At 38.9% G+C, this 23,828-nt stretch overlaps 1 protein-coding gene across 3 annotated transcripts in view; it reads right to left on the minus strand.

Moving 5' to 3' along the window:
• The window catches only part of SLIT2 (slit guidance ligand 2), a gene marked incomplete at both ends in the record, with an annotated part of 302,355 nt that overhangs the window by 267,782 nt on the left and 10,745 nt on the right, over nucleotides 1-23,828 (minus strand). For all 3 annotated transcript variants that reach the window (XM_084234111.1, XM_084234110.1, XM_084234109.1), the window contains one exon: nucleotides 18,814-18,885. In XM_084234111.1, the coding sequence (XP_084090237.1) occupies nucleotides 18,814-18,885 (72 nt within the window). The remainder of the gene's footprint in view (nucleotides 1-18,813; nucleotides 18,886-23,828) is intronic.

Raw genomic sequence — 23,828 nt, forward strand, 5'->3', positions numbered from 1 at the left:
AAATAAACAAATAAAAAGAATGTAAAAAAAAAAAAACTGGAGATGAAAAGCTGTAGTCCAAATGAGACAAAAATGAAATAAAGAAATTCTCACCAAGCAAATACAACAGCAATGACAGAAGCATTTTTTCTTACCCAGATTTCATTTTTAATCATCTCAAAATCCTGAAAGGGAGATTTTAGTCTCTATCCATGTGAAAGTGAAGCACAAAGAAATGAACAATTTCAAAAGGTTCCATTTTATGCACATAAAGTAAAACTTGCTATAATAACAACTTTTCCAAATTCTAACATGAACATCGAATGAAAACTCAATTTCTTTACTGCAGTGGTTACCTCCAGACACCAATTAGTGCCACTTCCTCTTTCCTAAAAGAATCTGATTGGATTCAGTCATCCATCCCTTCAAAAGTCCAGAGAGAGAGCGTCACTCGTTTAAATCAATCAGCAGATCACATTTAGAACCACCTTTAATGAGTTAAGAACAAGAACAAACCTTATTCTTAAGTTATGCACTTTACCAAGTTGGCTCAATCAAAGGAAAGGATTTAGAATCCATTGAGGAGGGAGATACCGTCTTTCTTCTCCCTTTCTGCTTTTCTATCTCCCTCCTCCCGTCCCTTCCACTGAATATGAGCCAGAAAGTAAGGAGGCCTCCTTGGCACTGATGCCACATGGCGAGACCAAGAGTAAAAGCCTTAAGACAACCTGACATTGAGGATGATGTCATTAAGGAAAAGAAATTAGAAACCATAGCTTAACCTACCTCTGAACTTTTTGATCTGTGAGAAAATCATTTTTCTTATTCTTGAAGTCTTGTTCTAACAGGTGATAGTTACGTGTGACTGAGAGCTTATTACTAATGCGCTAGCCATAACCACCCATTCTACACTTAAAGATCTGATATCTTCTGGACAAACTAAGAAAACAATACCTGAAAATTGCAGAGTCCCCTTCCATAAGCCCCCACATAAGCTGGCTGACGTGAAATATTATCAGGATTATCTGGAATATAGATGCCATCACTCAGCCTTTCAAAAAATCAAGTGGAATGTTTTAATTTTCAAGTACATGTAGAATACAAAGTCACAAAAATGTCAGTGTTTCTAATAACAACATACAAGTCATATTATTGAGGCAATTTATTAAGGGTAAGCCCATTTGATGTCACAAACTCAGCCTTCCCAGCAACACTGTAAGATTTGTAGCATATTATCTTCACTTAATTGGTGAAGAAACCAAGGCAGGAGGGTGCTTCTCAACTGACATGCAGCTGAGACTAGAACTTGACTAGAACTTGACCTTCATCCTTTCTGCCCACAAAACCAGCTACCTTTACAGGGCAGGGTGCCACCTTTTTAAAAACTCCAAAAATGAATGACATAACACCTTTCCCTGATAAACAGGATACACACAACTGCAGAAGATTGTTTAGTGGACTTTGTGCAGACTTCTCCATCCAGGCAAAACATGCTCTGTTTTTTTTCAAATGTGAACTGTCTCACATTCAGATACAGTGTTACTGAAGTAGCCTTCATGTTTTTCAGAAGCCAGTTTTCTGTTCCAGAAATAGAGATTTGACTTGGAGGGAAAGAATGAAGAATTCTTATTATACTAGCTATTGAACAAGCATTTATCAAGCGTCAACAATATGGACAGCCCTTTGGTGGGTGCTTTGGAAAGTGTGAAAATGAAGACTTAGAACCTGCTATCACAAGCTAGGATTCAAGAAGAGAAACAGAAACATCAGAATGATAGAAGACAGCCTGTTATGTAAAACTTAAGGAGATCTAAGAAAGACTGCAAGACAGAGCTGCAAAGCACTGGGCTTATGAAACAAGGCAGGAGAAAGACAAATACTGGATGATATCATCCATATGCGGAATATTAAAAAAGGGACATAAATCACTAAATCCACATAGACCCTAGAATTCTGACTGCAGAACAGGCTATCAAAGAGGAAGTGTGGATGGGGGTGTGGGGAGCAGAGCAGGAGGGGGGTCCAAAGGACTATAATGGAGGGTTATGGGCCTTTGGTGGTGGAGGAGGAGGTGTGTTGACATATTTACAGAGGTGTGAGCCTACACCCTTAATCATATACAGTGTGGTAAACCAATGTCACCTCATAAAAAATAATTTAATAAAACAAATTAAAAAGAAGCAGGCTTAGATTAATAAAACTTCACAGAACACATCTGTGATCATTATGTACAAAACTAAAGGAAGTAGTTAGGTTCATTTAGTTAACAAAGGAAACTGACAATGGTTGGAACCAAAGGTGATAGTGTGATAAATAAAATATAATCCCTGCTATAATAGTCTCTGGAGGTATAAGGCATACTGTGGGCAAAAAGGCAGATGAAAGTTATTCCATCGGCCAGTGAAAGAGAATGAAAAAACACTGCAGGGAAGAGGCCCTATTTGGACTAACCTCGTGTGTGGGGACTTGTAAATGATTGTCAGGCTTTTCTGCCCTCCTGCCATTAGGATTGATGATGGATCCCTGTGGTCCTGAATGCATGACAGGCCCCTGGAGTAGAGTGTGGGCATATGTAAGTTGGTACACCTGGGCTGAGACTGGGCTTATAAGGGCGGCCTCACAGACGTGAGTCACCAGAAGAGAAGAGAGAAAGAGAGAACAGAACCAGCAGAGAAGCAGAGGCCACGAGAGAAAGCCTGAGGGCCCAGGAAGAGTGAAGATTCGCTGGGGGTTGGGAGGCCTGCCAGCTTCCTGGCCACCGCCACCCCCCAACCCCTGGCACCCCTGCCTGCCATGTACCTGGTAAAATGACAATAAAAACCTAAAAAGGGCCTCCCTAGTGGCGCAGGTGGTCGAGCACAGCACTGTGGGGTTGTCCGCAGCCTCTGCACTGCCGGTTCGGTCCCCGCCGGCCTTGGAGCAACCCTCACGGCGAGCAGACCTCTCCTGTCTCGCCCGCTGCTCCCCTCAGCAGTGTATTTCGTCAGTCTGACTGTTCTGTTCCCCACTCTGTCTCTGGTGGGTCCTCTCACCCTCCCGTGCATCTGGCCTGTACCCTGGCTCTTGTATAAATTAAAAAAATTAAAAATCCTAAAAAGCCACCGAGGGCTCCAGGACTCTCCTTTACCCGTCTGCACAGGTTCACAGAGATCCTGCTCCGTCCCTTCCTGCCACCACAGTCCTCCAAAAGGAGAGCATGGCTTGCCGGGGGCACTGAGAAAATGGGGTCACATTTTCCTGGGTGAAATCAAGTAGGGCGTCGTGGTAGAGATCTTTTGGTTGTGAAAAGAAGTTCCTAGTGAAGAATTCAGAGGGAATATCAAAGCCAAAGTCTAGAGACTCACAAGTAGTTACATTCCTTGGGTGACTCATCAAGTAGATGACAAAATGAGGAAAAAAGCAGGAAATAAGAACAATAATTCAGTCACTGGGGGAACTGCAAGGCCAAGAAAGGAATTAAGATCACATTCATGGGTATTGGTAAAGGTGTGGAGGAAGAGAATTCTGTTATTTACTAGCCTTCTAACTCAGCCAGCCACTGAGGGCCCCAGTTATTTCATCTGTAAAAGTGAAGCAGTGATATATATTTATTAGACTTCTTTGTATGTAAGATATGGGGAAATGCTTCACTAAATCTAAAACCACTGTGCTTTTGTACAAAATGAGCTTGGACTGGAGAAAGGATGCGATCCTGGCTGCACTTTGAAGAGATACCTTTGGCCATTGGGCAGAAAGGATGGTGAGGACGGAGAATCCTGGAGTAGAGACGTGTAGGTAGGAAGTCAGCTGAAGAAAGGAAAAGGAAGAGTTGACTGGATGTGGTTTCCTGGAGGTAGAATAAGACTTGACAGTGGTGACAAGGGAGAGGCACTAAGTCAAAGTGACATAAATTTCCCTTTTGTATTAGTGACAGGGCTGGGTGAGGACGAAGTGACAAGTTCCCTAGAAGCACCTATGCTGCAAGATAAGGATTTAAAGTAGATGACAGGATTATACCTTTCTGGTATTTTTACCTAATTAAAAGAAACTCTTATCCCCAATCCGGTTATGTGATGAAGAACACTTCAGTGTATTCAAATGCCAGCCACCACATCATTGTTTTGGGTCTGTTTTCTCAGCTGTAATTTGGTTCTCTTTCCTGTTGTTGAAGTGAGTAATCTTAATGTGCTGAGCACCTGAAAGAGCTCCAGGACCATGCACTCTGGGAGTTACACAGCTGACTTCAAACTTCCATCCTCATCACCACCTCTTCCTCGGATCAGAACCTATTTCTTGTCCTGAAATGAAGGCTGAATTAGAGTAAAGCACCCAAGTTTCCACATATTTGTTCTACAGCTTGCCTGCAGCGATACACATGAAATGTCAGTGTGCTTATCCGATTCAAAAAAGGGCTTTGATTTGGGGCAAGAAAAACAACAAAGGGTAGTGTGGTCTCTTGAGTAGTTTCTATGAGCTACAACTAAATCAAGATGAGAGGCAGACACGCGCCCTGAATCTCAGCTTCAGCCTGTCTGCTAAATGGACTGTCAGGCGAGGATCAGCACAGGGTTGCTAACCTTTGCTGCAGCTGAGGGACTCACCCCCCTGTGCCACTGGCCTCAGTGTGGACACCCTCCACTTTCTTGTTCTCCATGATCCAGTTCCTATTTCCCAGCCTCCCAGCTCAGCTGTCATGATCCACTGTCTCTGCAGGGCTGGATTTGCTAAGATAATGGACTTTTATGTACAGGTGCTGAGTTCTTCTTCACTTCTTGGACAGGGAAGACAATTTAAGTGCAAAGGAATAAATCACTGGATTTAATACAGTGGCCAAACACAAAAGCCTAATAAAAATGTCAGAAGTACAAGCTCCAGAAAGGCAGAGACTGGTGGAAGCACACTGAGTGAGGTCAGCTGCGCCTTCACCACCCCTGGCAAAGACATAAAATGAGATGAGACCATGGCCTCAGTTGCTTCCTATCATTTTAGGGATTTCGAATCTATAGTAATTTGATAACCACAGAGCTTTATTTGCATAGTAAACAAAATCACACACACACACGTAAAATATTAGGAAAGAACTAAAGATACAAAAGCTTGGTAGATAAGTCTTCAGGCTATTGTAGATACAACAGACATCATCACAGTGAGGAAATTGGTACAGGTCACCTATGTCCAAGTGTAGCTATTGTTATAAGACACATTGATTGAACAATGGACTGACTGCCACTCACTTTAAATGTAACCACCATCAAGGAGGAAGAAATTCAAAGACAATAAAACTCCTCTGTCAAGGACCGGGCACCTGTGCCTGTGTGTTCACTGCTTGGAATGCCCCAGCCTGTGACTATGAGCGACCCCTACAGGTGACTGCTCCTTGAAGAACTGACACCCCACTGCCCTAGCCCTCAAGGGGTGCAGAACCAGGGAGAGGCTTTTGTTAGCAACCTAACAATCACAATATCGAAAGTAGATCATTTCTATAATACACTGGGTTTAGTTAAAATTTGTTTCTTTTGATTCTCTAGGTGAGAAGGGTACAGGTGAATCATGTTACAAAGTGAAAACACCTGCACTTTGGAAGGTGTCATGGTTTGCTACACAGGGACCCTAGGAGGTAGGGTGCCAAGTATGGAGGTGGGGCCCTCTGAATGGCAGCAGCCTTTGCTGAGAGGAAGTAAAATAAGAGCAAAGGGAGGTAGATCAGGATCCCAGAAGCTGGACTGAGAAGACAGCGGCCCCAAATGACTAGCTCATGAAACATGCAGAAAGCAGAAAAGAACAAATAGTGGCGAAGTTGCAAAGTTGGAGTTTTCATTCTAGCTGCAGGTTGGCGGGGGTAACTCTTCCAGTCCCACAAAACAATGACAAAGGATTTTTTACTGGCAGAGATTCCAAATCTGGCAGTCTGTTGCCAAGTCCGTGACCATTATTTCAACCGGTTTTACATGCACACTCTGCCTTCATGAAACTTGCATTTTAATTGGGAGAGACAGGCAACCAGGAAAGTAAAATATTCAGGATGATAAATGATGATGGAGGCTAAAGAGAAAAATGAACCAGTGAAATGAGAAGAGAGAGCCCGTCCCGCTTGCTAAATCTGTCACTAGGAGCATGTTAGTGCAACTCTCTGCCTCAGTATCTTCTTTAAGATGAAGTTATTGGAACATCAGTGACAGAGATCACTGGGAAGTAACAAAAGAATGCCAAGTTCATCTTCAAAGGCGGGCAGAAAAGAACAGATTTATCAAGCCAATGCAGTACAAAACAGTGTTTATCTGACCACATTGGTACAAAAACTCAATTAGAATTAATGAAAAGTATTCTATGGAATGGCTGTGGATGCTATTTGAATTAATTGGTGTTAAGTGGGGAAAGTCAAGAATGAGAGGGGGTCTATATAGTCAAAAACTGGGGGGAAACAAATTTTTGAAAGTTCAACAGATGTCTTTATGGTGTGATGCCTTGGGTACTAGCACAATAGTGTACACTGCAGTCACCAAAGAGGATGTGACTTTCATTACTTCCCAACACATCTGACCTCAAAATACTTTCTTCTTGGATCACTAGAGAGAGCACTTTAGAAATCACTGCTTTGAAACATACTTAGAAAATAATTAGCATAGCAATAAATGCTAGGCACTGAAAAAAAAAAAAACATGCTTGAGAACTAGGGAGAAGAGCTTCACTTAAAAAAAAAAAAATCTAAACCTGAATCATCCTATAAAAATATAACAAAAGTGAGTCCCTTAGAATAGCCATCACATTGATAATGGGAACATAAAATTTGGAAATAACTAGCTTACTATTAAAACATGTTAATCTACACTTTTAATAGTGTTTTTCAATCAGATCATATAATTGAGAAAATCAAGCAATATCTGGACTCAAATGTTGTTTTAAATTCACTCTTCTCTCTTTACGTTAGCATATGGTTTCTGAATGCAAAGAAATGGAAAAATCACTTGCCTATTTTAAAAATTTTCAGTCATATTTATAGTTCTTTTTAAAGCCCCTGTCATATTTAAAGTTCTTCAGCTGATTTTGATCTAATATCCATTTGGGTCAACAGAATGAGCTGTGATAACTCAGAATAGAATGAAAAATAATGCTAATAAGATTGGTACCGCCCATTACACAATACTTCACTAAGATTGACAAGAACTAAAGAAAAATTATTTCTAGAACCCCTTAGGTGAAAACTCCTGTCTTGAAATATGATGACTGATATACTTTGTGAATTTTAATGCAATTATTGTAGCTATAAGTGTTCTTCTTGTTCATACAACTTCACTTTTCAACACTATTTGCTGCAGTAATTTCCTGAGTCAACTAAATTCCTGAGGATTACATGGTGGGTGGGGAAAGGGAAAAGGTATTTCCTTTTATCAAATGTAACTATGTTGCTTTCTCATTCCATCACGTTCCTGTGTAATAAAAGAAGAATCCAGGGTGGTCACTTGGAGTACCTGATTAACAACTTTCCTTGAAACTATTCATTAGGTGTGGAATTCATTCCCCTTAAAGAGAGGGAAAGAAAATCACACCAACTCAGAGAGTGTACTTGCCTTTTAAAAACAGTCTCCAGATCTAACTTGCCTTCAGGGTATTCAGGTTCTATACATTCTATTCTCCTCAAAAGGTCAGGAAAATAAATTTGTGCAGGGTACACAATGCATTGACTAGGGAGAATTTAAAAAAATAATGGTTCCCTGCTCGCAAACCTGTTACAATCAAAAGTGGTAAGAGATATGAACCTAAAACCTGCAGCAACCAACTTCATTATTCTCCCCGGACCTGCCTTGTTTGATTTTGAACTCACTTCTTCATAGGCCCATTAGCGATGTTTGCAAGGCGGGTGGTTATTGAAACACTTACCTCATATTGAGGGCTTATCAAGTATCAGGATAACCACTTAATAATGCGTAACTATCAAATCTCCTTTAATCATTTATATTTTTCCAACCTAAGTGTTCAAACAATTTACATGTAATAGCAAAGCCATGCAAAATGTAAGCAGGCTATATTTATCCAGTAAAGAAACTGCCTTTATTTTTTAAACTGCTAATAGGACAGAGAACAATCTCAAAATCACTCATCCGCAACCTAATTACCTAATTCCTGGTTTATTGTCATGAATAATTCCATCATTAAAATTCTTTTAAGTCCTGGGACAAGTTCTCCATTAATTTTTGAAAAGGAGTTAAAGCAAACCTTTGATATCTTTCTACCTCCTCCGCTCCCCTCAAATTCGCTGCAGCATCCACTCCCGATGATGTTGTGCTATTCTGGTGATGTGATGGTGACCACAAGGAATGTGGTCTCTCTTTAACTGATCCAGGATATACTTTTATAGACAATGAAACTGACCCTCAAAAAGAGCTAGGGACTTAACTAATATGCCCCTTGACTTCTCCCCCCATGTTATTTCCTCGCCACCATGTACTTCTTCCAAATTCAAGCTATATTTAGTCTCTTTCAAGCTTAATTTCCATCAAACATTTAGTCAGAAAGAATTTATTAGCATACATGTTATGATCACAGAATATGTCACAGCACATTCAATGAGACAGATAATACAAGTAGCAGAAAATAAGATAAAGTTAAATAAATAGCACTTACTATGTCAAACATCATAGTAAGCCTTGTTCATTAGTGAATAATGCATCCCACACAACATCTCCAAGAGGTAAATTCTACCATCTTCCTCTCATAAGGGGAACTGAGGCAGCAGGCAAGATCATTCAGCGGCATTCCCAAGGTTACCCAGGCGGTCTGAGTCAGCAGTCTGTACTCATAACAACTACATTATAATGAATGATCATTTAAGAGGCAAGTGAAGCAGTTGAGGACGTTTTGATAGAGGAGGTGAGGTTAATATGAAGATAAGTGATGCTACTATAAGCTGGAGACAGAAAAGGAGTCTAGAATATACTGGGAATTTCCAGGCAGTAGCAGGAAAATCTGCTTGCTTGGCATATAGCATATATGCTGTGACAGCAATGAGAACCGCTAAAGAGGTAATATCCAAGTAGATTACCGTGCATTTTAAAAGTCAGGCAAAAGAATTTTACACAAAAGGGTAGTTTTCACTAACCTAATCACTGCAGGGTAGAATGCCCAGGATTTCTAAATATCCTGCCTCCCAAATGCATTATCTGTGATGGTTTCAATAGATGAACTATCCACTACATAGTTTGTATTTCAAACAGTTATTTCTGTTTTTTTAAGAGGCAATCCTGGAGACCTTATCTAAAATAACTCCCGTAATCTTTCTTTTCAGTTTCTAGTCAGAGATCCCAAATAACATATAATATCTTAACACTGACTTTATCAGCCTAAGAGCAGATCAGTGGCTTTTGTAGGTAAAAGTCACACAATTGTCTGTTATATGACATTTTCTATCATTTTTCTAAACATTTATTCTTCAAGTATTTTGAAACTCAGAGTTTTTATGTTTCTCTCTCAGTATCCTCACCACACACACACAAATACACACACGTGCACACGCACACCCTGGAGGACCTGGAATTGTGGTTGGCATGTAGCTAGCTGTATGATGAAGAATATGCAGGCTATCCATATGTTAAACAAACCCATCTGTCCCTCGACTCTTTCTCTTTTCTACTTTTAACTTCCAAGCTCTGTGTATCTTGCAACTACCTCAACCTAAAGATGGATCGGTTACGTAAAGGAGACAAACATTGCAATATTTCTGCTGTGGATTTCTGATATTACTAGAGTGTGGCTGGAGAAGCAGCTTTCAGAAGAAAAAGATCACTCCAGGTTTTAAGCAAACAAGGAAATTCTGGAGAAAAGCTGAAACTTGATAGAAGTAAGGAAAGAATATAGCAGCATACAAAGTGCCCACAGAAAGGGCAGCAGCATTTTGTGAATGAGAATATAATTCTTAGTTCAAAGCAGGGTTGTCTATTAAGAGATTTTAATAACATTCAATCCTGTTTTCCCACACATAATACAGAAAGCAGGTTTTATCCTGAGGCATTTGAATTTAAACTTTAAAAAGGGGGTAACTTTTTTTTTTGTTTCAGTATGAATAAAAAATAGTGCACTTTGGAAAAACAAGCCATTTCAAGTGTTTCACAGCAGAAAATTTAGTATGTCAGTTAGATAATATCCACTGTTTACCCAAAAATAAAGTGTTTGATTAAGACATATTTTTCATATAGTAGTCTAAAAAACCTCTTAAACTGAACATGTTTTAAAGTGTAATTCACATTAATATTTTAGGGAAAAAAAGGGTCAAGGTTAAACTGTTTGTCTTCCTTAAAAAGTTTATAATGTCTTGTGTGTGTCTACTTACAAAAAGAAATCTCAATGAAACTTGGATATTAAAACCTCCCAGGAAACCAACAATAAAGGCAGCTAAGAATTTCACAAGTTTTTTTTTTTTCCTTAGGTGTTAATTAAATGATCATTTAACACTGAAATGTAAACACAACATTTTCATCTCCTGACAGCACAGCCTATTATAAATCCGGGTAATAAAAGTCTGGGTGTTAACGCTCTGTACCAAGTTCCCACAACACTCTGAGATGCCTTGTCGTGTCTAAGGTTAAGCATCTAGACACAAACAAAGCTCGCTCCTACTCGACTTCCAGTCCAATTTTCCCATCGCCCAGTGACCTAGGTAACACTTTGAGCAATAAAGAATAAATTTAATTTCTCCAGCATTTTGTGAGGATTAGGAACAATTGTTGGCTTGCAATGACTTTTTATCCTCGGATTCTTTTTCTTCCAGAGCATTCCTCGGGCCCTAAAAGAGAATTCTGATGGTTTAAGACATAGAACAAACAGAACTTTAAATTAGGCTTTTTTCAATCAATTGGAACTGTTGGAGGGGAAGCAATCAACCTTTTTCTGTGCTGTTCTCAGCTATTCACATACTTCAAGCTTTAATCTTTCACGAGTAGCAGAAACCTATCGTGACGAGCAAAGCTATCTTTTCCCATTCTGCTTCCAGACTTACTTATTTCACTTTTCTTTAAGTTTTTTTTTTTTAAACACTTAAATAAGGTTGCCATATTTAGCTGTACACATTCATTTGGGGGACACTTCAAGGGGCACACATGTTCTCTTAATAACATTTTGTGCAGACATGTTGTGCCCTAGAACTCGGGGGGGTCGGGACTATCACCAACAGACCATTTCATTTTTCATAACTTCATTCTCTAGAATGTAGGTTCTTTTGGCACATCTGCCCAAAGTGTATTATATCACCACTGATCAAATATCTTATGGGTAATACTCTATGTAAAGAATTCAATGATAGCAACTAATTTTGTTATGGGCAACAGGCAGTGAAGGGACAAACACGCACCACAGTCATTCATGCCAATGTACTTACAGGAGCTATTGGCCTGATGATTAAAACAAACTAACTTCTGCCTCAAATTTATTCCATTATCAACTACTGTTTAAATCCAAAGTGTTAAATTGTTTATAATTCGCACTGTATTTTAACATAATATTTTCTCTAAAAATGCACTTAAAGGCACATATGCAGGTTATTTACAATGACAGATTAAATCATATCTGTATGTTATAAGAACAAGGGCATAGTTATCTTATATTTTTTTAAAAACTGAAACTGTAATTGGTCATAAAAATGTTCTTTAGCAACTTAGTGAGTCTTCTGGAAAACCCGCAGAATAGTTACCCACCATTTGAGGGGCTTACTCAGCAATTTTTACCTAATGCTTATTTTCCCTTCATGTTGTCATTTAGGACATCACGTTATTAAAGCAACAATGTAAACATGAGGGCTGACATAAATATTCCTGAGTCATCATCTCTTTCCTTCCACCTCTATTTCATTTTCTATAGGAATTTTAAAACTGTATGAATCATCACTGAAAAAGGGTGACGAGATCTCAGTAAGGGCATTCTGGCTATACGGTGTCTTCTGCAGCTAAGCAAGGAGGAATAAAATGGTACAGAGGTACAGTTTTATCAGTTTGTTGTGGCAAAAGAATGAATGTGGCTAAGCTTACGCACCTGTTATCATGCTGAGAATGATGCAACAGGGGGTGACAGAACCAAGGACAGTTGCTGACAACAGTGGCAACAAGCAAAGATAGCTGTGTGACTTGTCATTTTCCTTTGCAATGAGAGGACAATAATAATACAAATGTAGTTTCTTTCCTACATGGAAAGTTTAAGATGCTCTTTGGAACAGAGTCTGAATTATATTTTGAAATACACTTGGGAGATAAATATTATACTCATTTCCATTTCACAGATAAAGAAACTGGACTCCAGAGACTCAACTGATTTCCAAAGAGAGGAGAGCCACCAGCATTTTAATGCCACCTCTCTTATAAGATCACTGATTTCAATGTCTTAAAAAATGTAAATATATTAAAAATAGTTCAATATAACTAACACCCTATAGACAGTTATTTCTAGAAATAATATTTACGTAAACGTCTATCACCAAATTATATAATCTTGAAATTGCAGTGGCAATTTTATAAATTTATGAAGTTTAAAATATTCCTTGATGATTTATATTCAATTATATCTTTCTGACACGAAACCTATAGACTTAAAGTCATGTTTCAGAGAACAGAGTCACCCTTGATGAACACTCATTGATTGGCTTATTAGCAGTGGTTGAGGTCCACAAATATCATATACTGTGCGAGGTCCCTTAGAATCCAGTTTTTCTCCCCAATATCTCTCATAATATTCTCCAAATCCAAGCTCCACAGCATGAGTACTGACTGGCAGAGATAGACATGTTTCCATTTGGGAAAGTGGCCATTGAAGCAAGCACACTTGAATGGTAAAGACTTCCTTGCACTTGACTTTCCTATGTCACCAAGTAGACTGCGGACTTTGCACTCACACAGTCTATCTAATCTGCAGGTTGGCCACAGCTGAAATCTGCCAATCTCTGGCTTTCTCCAATATAACGTCTTCTACTCTATTTGAAGTAAAAACCATCAACACAAGGCCTGGCAAAATCTCAAATGCAATCTTAATCTTCACTGTCTTTATAACTATTAATCATAGAATTACATGTTGATTTCAAAATAAAACCAAAAGTAGATCCTACCCATTAACTTGTCTTTTTCTTTCCCATACATGTGGTAATGAATACTCTGCTGGATCTGATACCCCTATTACAAGTCTGCGTTTACTGATTTAAAAATGAACCTTACATTAAGTAATAAGAATGTCTTTAATTGAAAACTGCACAATATCTCCATGCTCTACGTGGCAAGAGCTGAGTCCCTGGGACCCAATGATCCAATGGTAATAAGGAAGGAACAAGTGACTTCACAAGTAATAAAGTACTCAGTGTTGGGACCACTGAATGTTCATGTGTTTCTAAGTTTGATCTTTCATTGGTCCTTTTTTTGCAAAGTTAAAAAGCCCGGTGCCAGTAGGGAAGTATCAGTATTAAGAGTATAAGATAGTGCAGCCTTCACCAAACCATCACGCTGACACAACGCCTCTGAAGGGCTTTCATCCTCCACACTTGAGGCTCTTCCCAGCCTTGGAGATCAGTGGTAGCCATCATGGCCACTGGCTGATGAGTAATGATGTCAGTCTGGCTGGACAACGGTAACCGTAGCAACTGTAACCTGTAATTCCTGCGCCACTGCTGTGGGATTTATTGTGGCAGGGGCCAAAGGGGCCAAGAGTAAAATGAAGCAGGAAACTATGGCACCTGACACCTCTAGGAGCGCACACTTTAATCAGAGCTGGCAGAAATTAATTCAAGAGGAATTTCTACCTAGGCTCCACTGTGGTGTTCTGCTTTCATCCTTGAATACGAAAATCCTGCGACTAAACCGACATCAGAGAACAGGGGTATCCATTTTAAATAAGCATAGTATTCTGTTCAAGGAAGGCAAATTTTCTTAGGTGAAAAACGGAGCACTTTTTTTTATTTTGCTGTGTCTACCAAAACCCTTCTGTGCTGAGAAAATCTAAGGGGACTAAACATTTAATTAGCCAAGTTATCCTTTAAATTTAATTTGGCTCTTCATTATTCATATGCCTTCCAGTGCTACTCTCTTCTCATTCAAGTTACACACCCTGAACCCGACAGAGATTTAACTCAATACATCAAACACTTACTGAGAGCTTCTAAAGGTCAAGCCTTATATTAGACCCTGGGGGTATTAAAAAAATGTTTTTGTAATACATGTGCACCAATATTTATATGCATAAACACAGAGAAAGGAAACTAAGGTAATAATAATTGACAGTAAGGATACTAATGGTTCTATCTGGTTAAGATAGTGGATTCCTACTTGCTCTTTTATTATTTTTCTGAATCATAGAAACCTCTGTAATATGTGCATATGTAACTCATAACTATTAAAAAAAATAAGGTCCCTTCGATGGGAGTGATTGAAAGGGAAATAAACTCTGCTTAATTGCATATTATAGTTAGAAAATTAATTTTCCCCTAATGAACAAAAAATTAAGTTCCCCTCTACAAAAGTCTCAATTACTATCATCAAAACAATTTTGAGAATCTGAGATGCTATCTGACAGCAAATGAATTTGGACCTGACCAAGCAAATTAAGTGGTCAAAATCTAATTGCCTCGGGTCATTAGTCACTGCACCACAAAGAGAGTCCTTGGCTTTAAAAATACTATTTATAATGCTAGAGAATTTATGGCTCCAAAGCCCAGTGTGAACCAGAAAGAAAAACTTTTTATTTAAGAAAGAAAATTAATCACTGGAGCCTATGTATTTATTTTTGATGGTTAGCATTGCTTTGCCTCAATAGATACAAGTGAAAAATAAGCTTTTGCATGTGCTCTGGATACATTAGCTTATGTTAGAAACCTGAGTAAATATAATAATACTCAAAGAAATAAACTGAAAACCACAAAACAAATATTTATAACCAAATGTTCTACCACAGCACTACCATTGAAATCCCTCTTGAATAAGCCCAGATTAGTAGTTGCAAAGTCAAGTTGAAAAGTGAGAATCACTAGTGAGTCACCTTTAAGGTTACATTTATCAGAAAGATTAACATATGCTACCCAGACACATAACTGCTATTCATCAATTTCCATCAATCATAATAGACCATCTCACACATCACTGAAAGCTGTCAGTTAACCAGCTCTTGATTGCTCTGAAAAATCACTTTCTCCACTTTGAAATTGACAATAAAAATAAAACCTCAGTTTTGGAGTAGGAGAAAGGAAAGGATGGAGTTTCTACTTAAGTTAAGAAAACTATGGGCTGTCTCTTAACCTCCAACCCCTCGCCCTTTGCTTTGCTTTCCCTTTACTTACACTTTCCATCTGTCAACAACTGCTTGTAATTTTATTACACTGTCCTGTAGTTGATGCAGAGTTGGTATTATTTTACAGAGTTCTGTTAATGGACTGGATAAATGGTAATGCTATTTAAACTAGTCTCCTGCTCCAACAAACACAGCTGCAACTGTACTACTATTTCTGAGCAAACATCTTGACCTGAACATGCAGTGCTCTCCCAATCCGTCCACAGAGAAATTGGAGCAGACAGCAAAGGAAAAGCATATTTGGCCGCTAGCAGCAACCAACCGTGTCGGATCATAATTCATATACAGTGTACCCTCTTTTCTTTTATATTGCATTTAGGGTCCCCCCCAAAAAAACATGTGCTTCTTCACCTGGCATCTCATTTTCAGTTAAGAGCCAAATGGTGACTTTTCATGATAAAAGTACAATGAAGAGCTGCATCAAGTTCAGTACATGAAACTAGCTCTAACCAAAGCAAAAAAATGATAAAAATGAAACATCAGTGTATGAATTATGTATTTAACAAGTTAACTTTGTCGCTGTTTGATGCACCAGGGGAAAAAAGCATTAAGGAAGAGTGAAAGGCACAATAAACTTAAAAATGAAATAAGAGATAGAAGTTAGCATTATGAAACAATTGATAGAGAAAATAAATTCTAGATTTGTTTCTTTCTTAAATTCTAGAGCTGCATGGCTGTGCCACCTTACTCAGTGGGCCAGCTTACATTGCCCATGCAACAAACCAAGATTCTCCCTGTCCCAACATACTTTTCTTGCTATTTATCAAAAGTCCCATATCTTTATTCTTTCACTCATTCTTCCTGCAAAAGTTTCATTTTTAAATGAAATCATTCTCACATGTAGATTTGTGCACATTTTCCATCTGTAAGAACATTTGTTTCAAGGGAACAACAAGGCACCTGTACCCTAGAAAGAAAATCTGAACTTGTGTCCTTCTGGTAGAAATTACAGCAGATGAGCAGTCAGCTTCACAAACTTTTGTTCCTTTATTTAGTAAAGGCTCTTCAGCAAGGATGTTGATTCATTAGCAATCACCATCATCAAAAAGTTGTGACAGGTCACTTATAACTTATCCTCTGAAGAGAACAGTCATCACTAATCATTGCTAAAATCTCATTAGAGTCAGCCGACAGCATCTCAACAAAAAAAGATGAAATCTACACCTCTGTGTTTCTCTGTTTCCAATCAATATTAAACATCAAGTCACTAAGATCTCACTCATTTCAGGATTTTGATACCATTCAATTTCCTCTTGCAACTAGTCTTATCTAAGAAACAAAACTTTATCTCCCATCACACACCCCCAGAGGACCCTCTGAGCCAACCAGACACATCAGAGCTCTGAACACATTTTCTAGCTACCTGTTGCCCAGTTTTTGATATGCTTTTAATTCACTAGCAAAGGCTACCTTATATTTTTATGGGATCTGTTCGTTTGATTCACTTCTTAAAGTTTTCAAGTCTCTTTCTTTCATACAGCAGCTTCATAAAGTTTTAAAATCATAACAAAGCATAAGAAAAAAATTCTCATGGTCCACTGTGTGATAGTTTCAAAGAGGACAAAATGTGAAAGAGAATATAATCTGTACTGGATACCACCACCTGAGGCCTCCTAAAAAAATTCAAACAGGGCCTCCCTGGTGGCACAAGGGGTTAGGACACAACCTATGAAGCAATCTGCAGCCTCTGCAGCACAAGTTCAATCCCTGCCCAGGGAGCTACCCACATGGCACAGCAGACCTCTCCTGACTCGCCTGTTGCTCCCCTCAGCAGTGTACATCAGTCAATCTGCCTATTCTGTTCCCCACTCTATCTCTGGTGAATCCTCTCACCCTCCACACCTCTGGCCTGTACCCCAGTTCTTGTATGCATAAATAAATAAATCTTAAAAAAAATTCAAATACTTCTAGACTAAGAATCAAATATTCTCAAGAGAGATTTAAAGTTACTTCCTGCACACCCCCCTTCAGCTTCATAATTTTAATTCTAGATTGCAGTCATTCTGTTTATCCTATATCTTCACAGCTACAAGGAAAACACAATTTCCTAGAAAATGGGGACTGTTTTTATATGTGTAAACAATTAATACAAGTAGTAGTTTAAATAGTACTCATTGTATATTAGCATTAAATTTAATTCTACAATACACCCTCAGTCATCAAAAATTAAAGCAGTAAATAGAATACTATTAAAAAAAAAATCTCTATGACCATCCTCAGAAACTACGCTCACATACTTAAGTCTCAAATTATATAAATACCTATAATCTTTCTAACAGTGTAAATATTATTTCCTTGGTAAAAATAGTCCCCAGAAAATTCTTGTTAAAAAGGCAAACTTGAGGTTTCTTTATTTGACTTTTAAACAGTAATTTCAATTGAGCCAATCAGCCGGCAGGGAATAGGGAACACAAGGAAGAGGAGAAATCCTGCTAGGTGCCTTTGGGAAAGGGCAGGAACAGTAACAGAAAAGTCACTCTAGAGAGAAGATCTGGTGTCAGCTGACAGCCCCCTAGTCTACTGGGAAAACTCCCTACTGTGAGCTATGGTATCAAAAGGACCTAGCAGAGACCCAGGGGATGGGATGATATCTTCCGACTTCTGGAATTGACAACAATATTGATCTAGCAGGCTATGAAGCCTTTGCCACAAAATCAAGTTCAAGAAAAAGCAATCTGCTCACCTTGCCTACAAACATGACCATGTGGGGCTTCCCCAGCATCCAGGCCGGAGCTGTGCTGAGCAATCTATTCTACCTATGCCACAGTCTCTTCTCAGCACCCATTAATATCAAAAATCACTGCTGTTGATTTTCCCAATTCTTTGTAGCTTATTTTCCACCTGCAGAAGATCATTCCTATAGCTGCAAATCTAATTTTAAATGATTTCAGAAATGTGTCTTCACTAGTACACCTGAGGTGTGTAAATAAGCTGACCAGGGAGGGAAAATTGATTCTGCCTAAAACCCACATTAAGTTCTTTCCAAAGGAAGGAGCATTCCCAATTGTCATCCCTGTCACATTTCAATATGAAATCCTTGCCTAATTGCAGTCATTCATATTGCAGATTTTGGAATTCTGGCTTTAAAAGGAACATTTAAGAGGAAATTTACAACCCTTTTAAAATACCTTATAATATTTCCAGACCAGTAAACTACTTGAGTTCAGAAACAATATCAAAAAGCTGACATTAAGAACTCCAAACTTTACAAGAAAACACTGCCAATTTCCTCTGGAGAGGAAGCAGCACAAGCTTCCCCTTCGGAGCTTAATCAAAAGTTTCCCAAAAGAAGTAAGGCACATCTCTCATCATCGGCGAGTAACCAAAAAAGAATATTACACAATTACAATAACACATCAATCAGTAAATGCTAACCAAATAAAACAATCGGAACCACTGGAAAACCAATTAGAAATTTCCATACCAAAAAAAGGGCATACTTTTAATCCATTAAACTATTGAGGAAGCGACTCCAAGAAAGCACAGGGAAACAGATCCAAAATACATGCAATAAAACACAAAGCAACAATAACCGTTTTGTCTACTTACAGTCTGTATAGCTTCGCAGTCCCAAGAAACAGCAATTCAGGAAACAGCTGAAGGTGATTTCTGTTTAAACGCCTTTTGAGAAAAACAAAAACAAAGTGTATGTTACCTAGAAAATACCCGGCAGTCAGATTGTGATGTAGTAGTGTCATGCCTCACCCTGTATTGCAGGAAAGAATGAAAAGACATTCAAGAGAATTCAAGCATTGCAAATCAAAAGTCGGTTACACCTTTTGTTACATGACTCCTTAAAGCAATTTTCCATTATGCTTACTCAGAGGATGATTACTGCGGCCTAAACTCTAAAATCACATCCCATGCAACATCATTCAACCAGAATATACACAATGAAACAAGATTTCTTGAGTCAGACTCTGGTGTCTACTTGAGGTGAGTTAGGGAAACAGTAGAAACTCCACAGTGACTGGCGCCCTAATATAATTTAGACACTGTCCCACAGGACCTACATTTTCAGCCAAGGCTTTGTGGGGAGATGATAATTTCAATTCCATTGGTTTTTCATTTAGTTTCAGGGAAATCCATGCAAGCAGTATTGGTGTAGTTTGTTTCCATAGGCAAAGTCAGAAGAAAACCAGCAAAGTTTAAGCCACAACTGAATTTGAAGCTGAGTTGCAAGTAATAGTAGTGGGGAAAAATGTTTAAATAATGATTTTTAAATGGTTAACTGAATTGAAATGTTTTAGAAAAGAATTTAATAGCAACTCTAACTCAAGCCCCAATGCTTTGTAACTAAGTTCTTTTGAATTACACAAGTGTAGGGGCAGGAATGACACGGAGCAGGTTTTCTATGATCCAGCAGACCGGGTAAAGGAGGAATCTCGGAGTCCTCAGTGGTTTTGCAGGCTTTTATTGGGATTACTAGGTACACGGCAGGCAGGGGTGCTGGGGGGCTGGGAGGCCTCCCAGCCCCCAGCAAGTCTTCACTCTATCTGGGCTCTCCGGCCTTCTCTGCTTCTCTCGGCTTCTGCTACTTCTTTCTCGGCTTCTCTTTCGGCTTCTGCTGGCATCCCCATGACTCCGCCCTTAAAAGCCCCCTTCTTAGCCCAGGTGAATCCCATCTACCTAGGCCCACACCCCACTCCAGGTGCCCGTCATCAGGCATGCATTCAGGACCGCAAGGATCCATCATCTATCCTGATGGCAGGAGGGTAGAAAAGCCTGACATTTTTTCCTTACCCTATAACAAGCATGCTGAAGAGTGGGCAAATTCATCCCAGTCCCATCAAAATATGGAATTTACCATCTCAGTAAAAATAGGTAACTGTCTCTTTCCGCTTCTCCCAAATTTAAATACATTGATGACAAGTCATGCAAAAGGTACTTCAATGATTTATAATTTGTTATAGCTCTAAAGGGGAGAAAGGAGGTCAGGGATCTAACATCACCCTGGAAAAAGTGGAGATATTTCTGAAGTCCTAAAGATAATATTAAAGAGCTAGGAAAAGGGGACATACAATCGCGACATATTTAAGTGATCGCCAGGTGGAAGCAGAATGATATATATTTTGTCTACAGCAGGTAGAAATGGTACCAGTGATTAGAGTGTTTAAGATCATAAGGTAACTGCTTCCAAGAACAAGAGACATTAAGAAATGGAATGATGGATCTGTCAGGGGAAGCTCTCAACTCCTTATTCAATGCAAGTGGACTCTGCATTTTTTTTCTTTTCCCGCAAAGGATGTAATAAAAAACTGCCTGCTTGATGTAAAAAGTTGGACCAAGTGCATTTCAGAACTTCTTCCAACTCTAAAAGGCCACAAGGCAATGATGGTAATCATAAAATTTGCTTGATCAACTCCTACTATTAGGAAGTTGGTCAGCTACAGAAACATTCCCAGCACTTAATAAAATGTATGCTCATAAAAAGTGCACCAAGACAATTAGAGGAAAATGGTAAAATTACTGAAAGGGTGAGATTATTCCTACTTATACTAATTCTAATGAATGAATCACATAACAAGGTTAAATTTAAAGGAATACCAAAAGTTTTTATTTATTTTTCATTGCTGGGCATGATTCTGAGGAAAGGGTATTCCCAGAGTCTACCATTCTAGAACTTTAATGAAATATAACCAAATTATGACCTTGTTATATTTACTCTTATAAAGAAAATAGACACATTCACAATAACAATCATCAGAATATTTTTAAGGAAGCAATCATTCTCCAAAAGAATTCCACTCTTCAAAGAACCAATCCCAATTTGTAAGAGGGCAGAGACCTGGGCTTTTATAATGTTTCGATTTATAAAGTTTTAAAATCTGAGGGTTGAGGGCAGGAAAAGAGTATGCAATGAATGAAGGACAACTCAGAGGGGAATGTCTGATCCAAAGCAGTGGACACCCCCACAGGGTCCATGGTCTCCAGCCACAAAACTCACTCCCTCAAATGCAAGTCTCTGCAAAGGCCAAGTTCTATACAGACTGCCTTTCTTGTTCTCCAAATGGTACTTTTCTTACATCCTCACACCAACTTATATTAACTCATGTACTGGTCGATCTCCTACTAGGCTGTAAGTTCAAGTACAAAGACCCTATCTTTGTATTCCCTCCCTTTTCTCTGGCCCGCAGTAGGTGCTTGGGAAATGATGATTGCAAACAAACTGTCCTCTATGCATTTTGATACAGTTCAGCAAAACCTTAGCATATGTATTTTATATTTGACCAATTTTCCTCCAACGTGCTCCCTGAGGCACCTGCCCTAGATTTTCTCTCACTCCCTGGCCAACACACCCCCACCCCCCAACCAAGACTGCTCTCATAGGTTCTCTACAGCTTTACCTCCTTTTCCCTCCATCAACCTCACTCTCCTCACCTGTCAACATTATCAAGAAGTTGGAAGAAATTCAGGATGTCTAAACAAATTCAGACAGATAAGGAACTAACACCTGCAACTCAATTTCTTCAGATATTGTGAGAAAGGAGCTATTTGAGATTGGGTACAAGCAGTATTTTTTTCCTAAGTATTATTAGTTATTTCTTAATTAATGTTCTCATGTTGCCAGTGTTTCTTAATTCACTGCAAAAGTAATAGCTAACGTGTGTCAAGCTTACCATGTGATGTCAGTCATGAGTATTATTCATTCTTCACAGCCATCCCAACCCATGAGCAGGTACCATTGTTACACAGCTCACAGAAAGTTAAACTAAAACTTGACTCCAGAATATACCCTCTGAACCGGTCCTGTCAAAAAGACACAGTCTAAACAGTACTCAACAGTAATTCAAAATAATAGCATGGGGAGATTTTCCTTTTCACCAATCTCCCCTTGAAGAAAACAATCTTACATAGCCCACTTCTTAAAAATCAGCCCATTTGTTAAACATTTATTAGCCAACCACCGAATACCAAACACTAAGTTTTCTTTTTAGAAAAAGTAGCTCTATGGTTCACTGGTGATTTTAAAAATCTATTTAAACAACTAAGTGGAGAGAAAAATGAAAATACGTATGAAATGTTTTTCTCTGAATTCAAGTAGCTTATCATGATTCCAAAAGAAATTATTATGGTCTAAATATGTCTAGGCCAACCAAGCATGTGAAACAAAGTGGTATTAAGAAAAAGTGCAGATAATGATGTTGTAATTATATGCATGGAAAAGAGTGAACAAGTCCCTTTCTTTAAAAAAGCACCAATATAAGGCCCCCCCTGGTGGCACAGGTGGATGAGCGCCATGCTGTGAAGCTGTCCACAGCCTCTGCAGCGCCCTTTTGATCCCGGCCTGCCGGTGAGGGTCCCATATGGTGAGACAGACCTCTTCTGTTGCGCCCGCTGCTCCCCTCAGCAGTGTATTTCGTCAGTCTGCCTGTTCTGCTCCCTGCTCTGTCTCTGGTGAATCCTCTCACCCTCCCGCGCATCTGGCCTGTACCCCGGTTCTTGTATAAATAAATCTTTAAAAAAAAAAGCACCAATATACTTCTGGTTGCTGATTCTTTCTCTTCTGCACTAAGAATAAATGGAAACACAAGCCTTAAAAGAAAAAGTGAAACTCTTCCAAAATAGTCAATGAAAGAAAAAAAAAATTAAAGCAAGGTTTTTTACATGATGATCTAAAATTAAATCCCTTAAACTAAAGAGCATTTTTTAAAAACCATCTAGACTTACTTTAATGGCTACTGAGGTGCATAACAATTTCTAAAGAGCTGAAGGAAACAGGACGTCACGTGTTGATGTTGCAGAATACTCTGTGCTTAGACATCCCAGTATCACAATAGTAACTGATGCAAATGAGATTTAAAAGTTAAAATCTGATGGTCCCAGAATAGGAAAACAGTAGTAATGAAAAATATGAAGTGAATCCTCAAAGGAGGATTTACAGGACCAATATGTTCACTCCATTAAGCTGAACAAATGGATCAAGTACCTTTAGGCAGAACAAAGATAAAAAATGACATCCAAGGAGAGGTAAAAGATTACCTCACTCACCTCTTGGGTCATCACCAATTATGCAGAATCTGGCTACAAGATATCAGGGCTGGCTGGTGGAATTCTTTAGATGGTAATTTGTGGTTTTAGGAAGGTATGTGATAGGGGTCTCGAGATTTTTTTTTTTTCTTTTTTAGGGCAAATGAGAGATATCCCAGTGGCCATGTCCTGTCCTCTGTACTGCTGGTGACTTTTGAGCTTGACCTTCAGTGGAGAGAATGATCTTTCTGTATTGCACAAAGCACCACAGGTCTCTGAAATGATGATTCTTAACCCGCTCAGTCTGAAGAGCAACCTGAGCGCAACTGACAAGCTCTGTTCAAATTATCACCGGTGCGCTGTCCACTGGGAGAGGTTCAGTCTCTTATATTTCCAACTTTCACCTCAAATCAATTTAATATTTTCAACCTCCACCCCAATCCAAAATATAAAATGAAAACAATTTTACCAAGAGCCAGGGAACAATTTGTGCCCACATTTACCTGTCTTGTAAATATAAGGTATTTTAACAGCATGCCCTCTGTAACCAGCCACAGACAAATCCTGCCTTAGCAAGCGCTATCGTCCACAAG

Source organism: Talpa europaea (assembly GCF_964194135.1).
Source record: "Talpa europaea genome assembly, chromosome: 5".
In the NCBI taxonomy this organism is placed as follows: domain Eukaryota; kingdom Metazoa; phylum Chordata; class Mammalia; order Eulipotyphla; family Talpidae; genus Talpa; species Talpa europaea.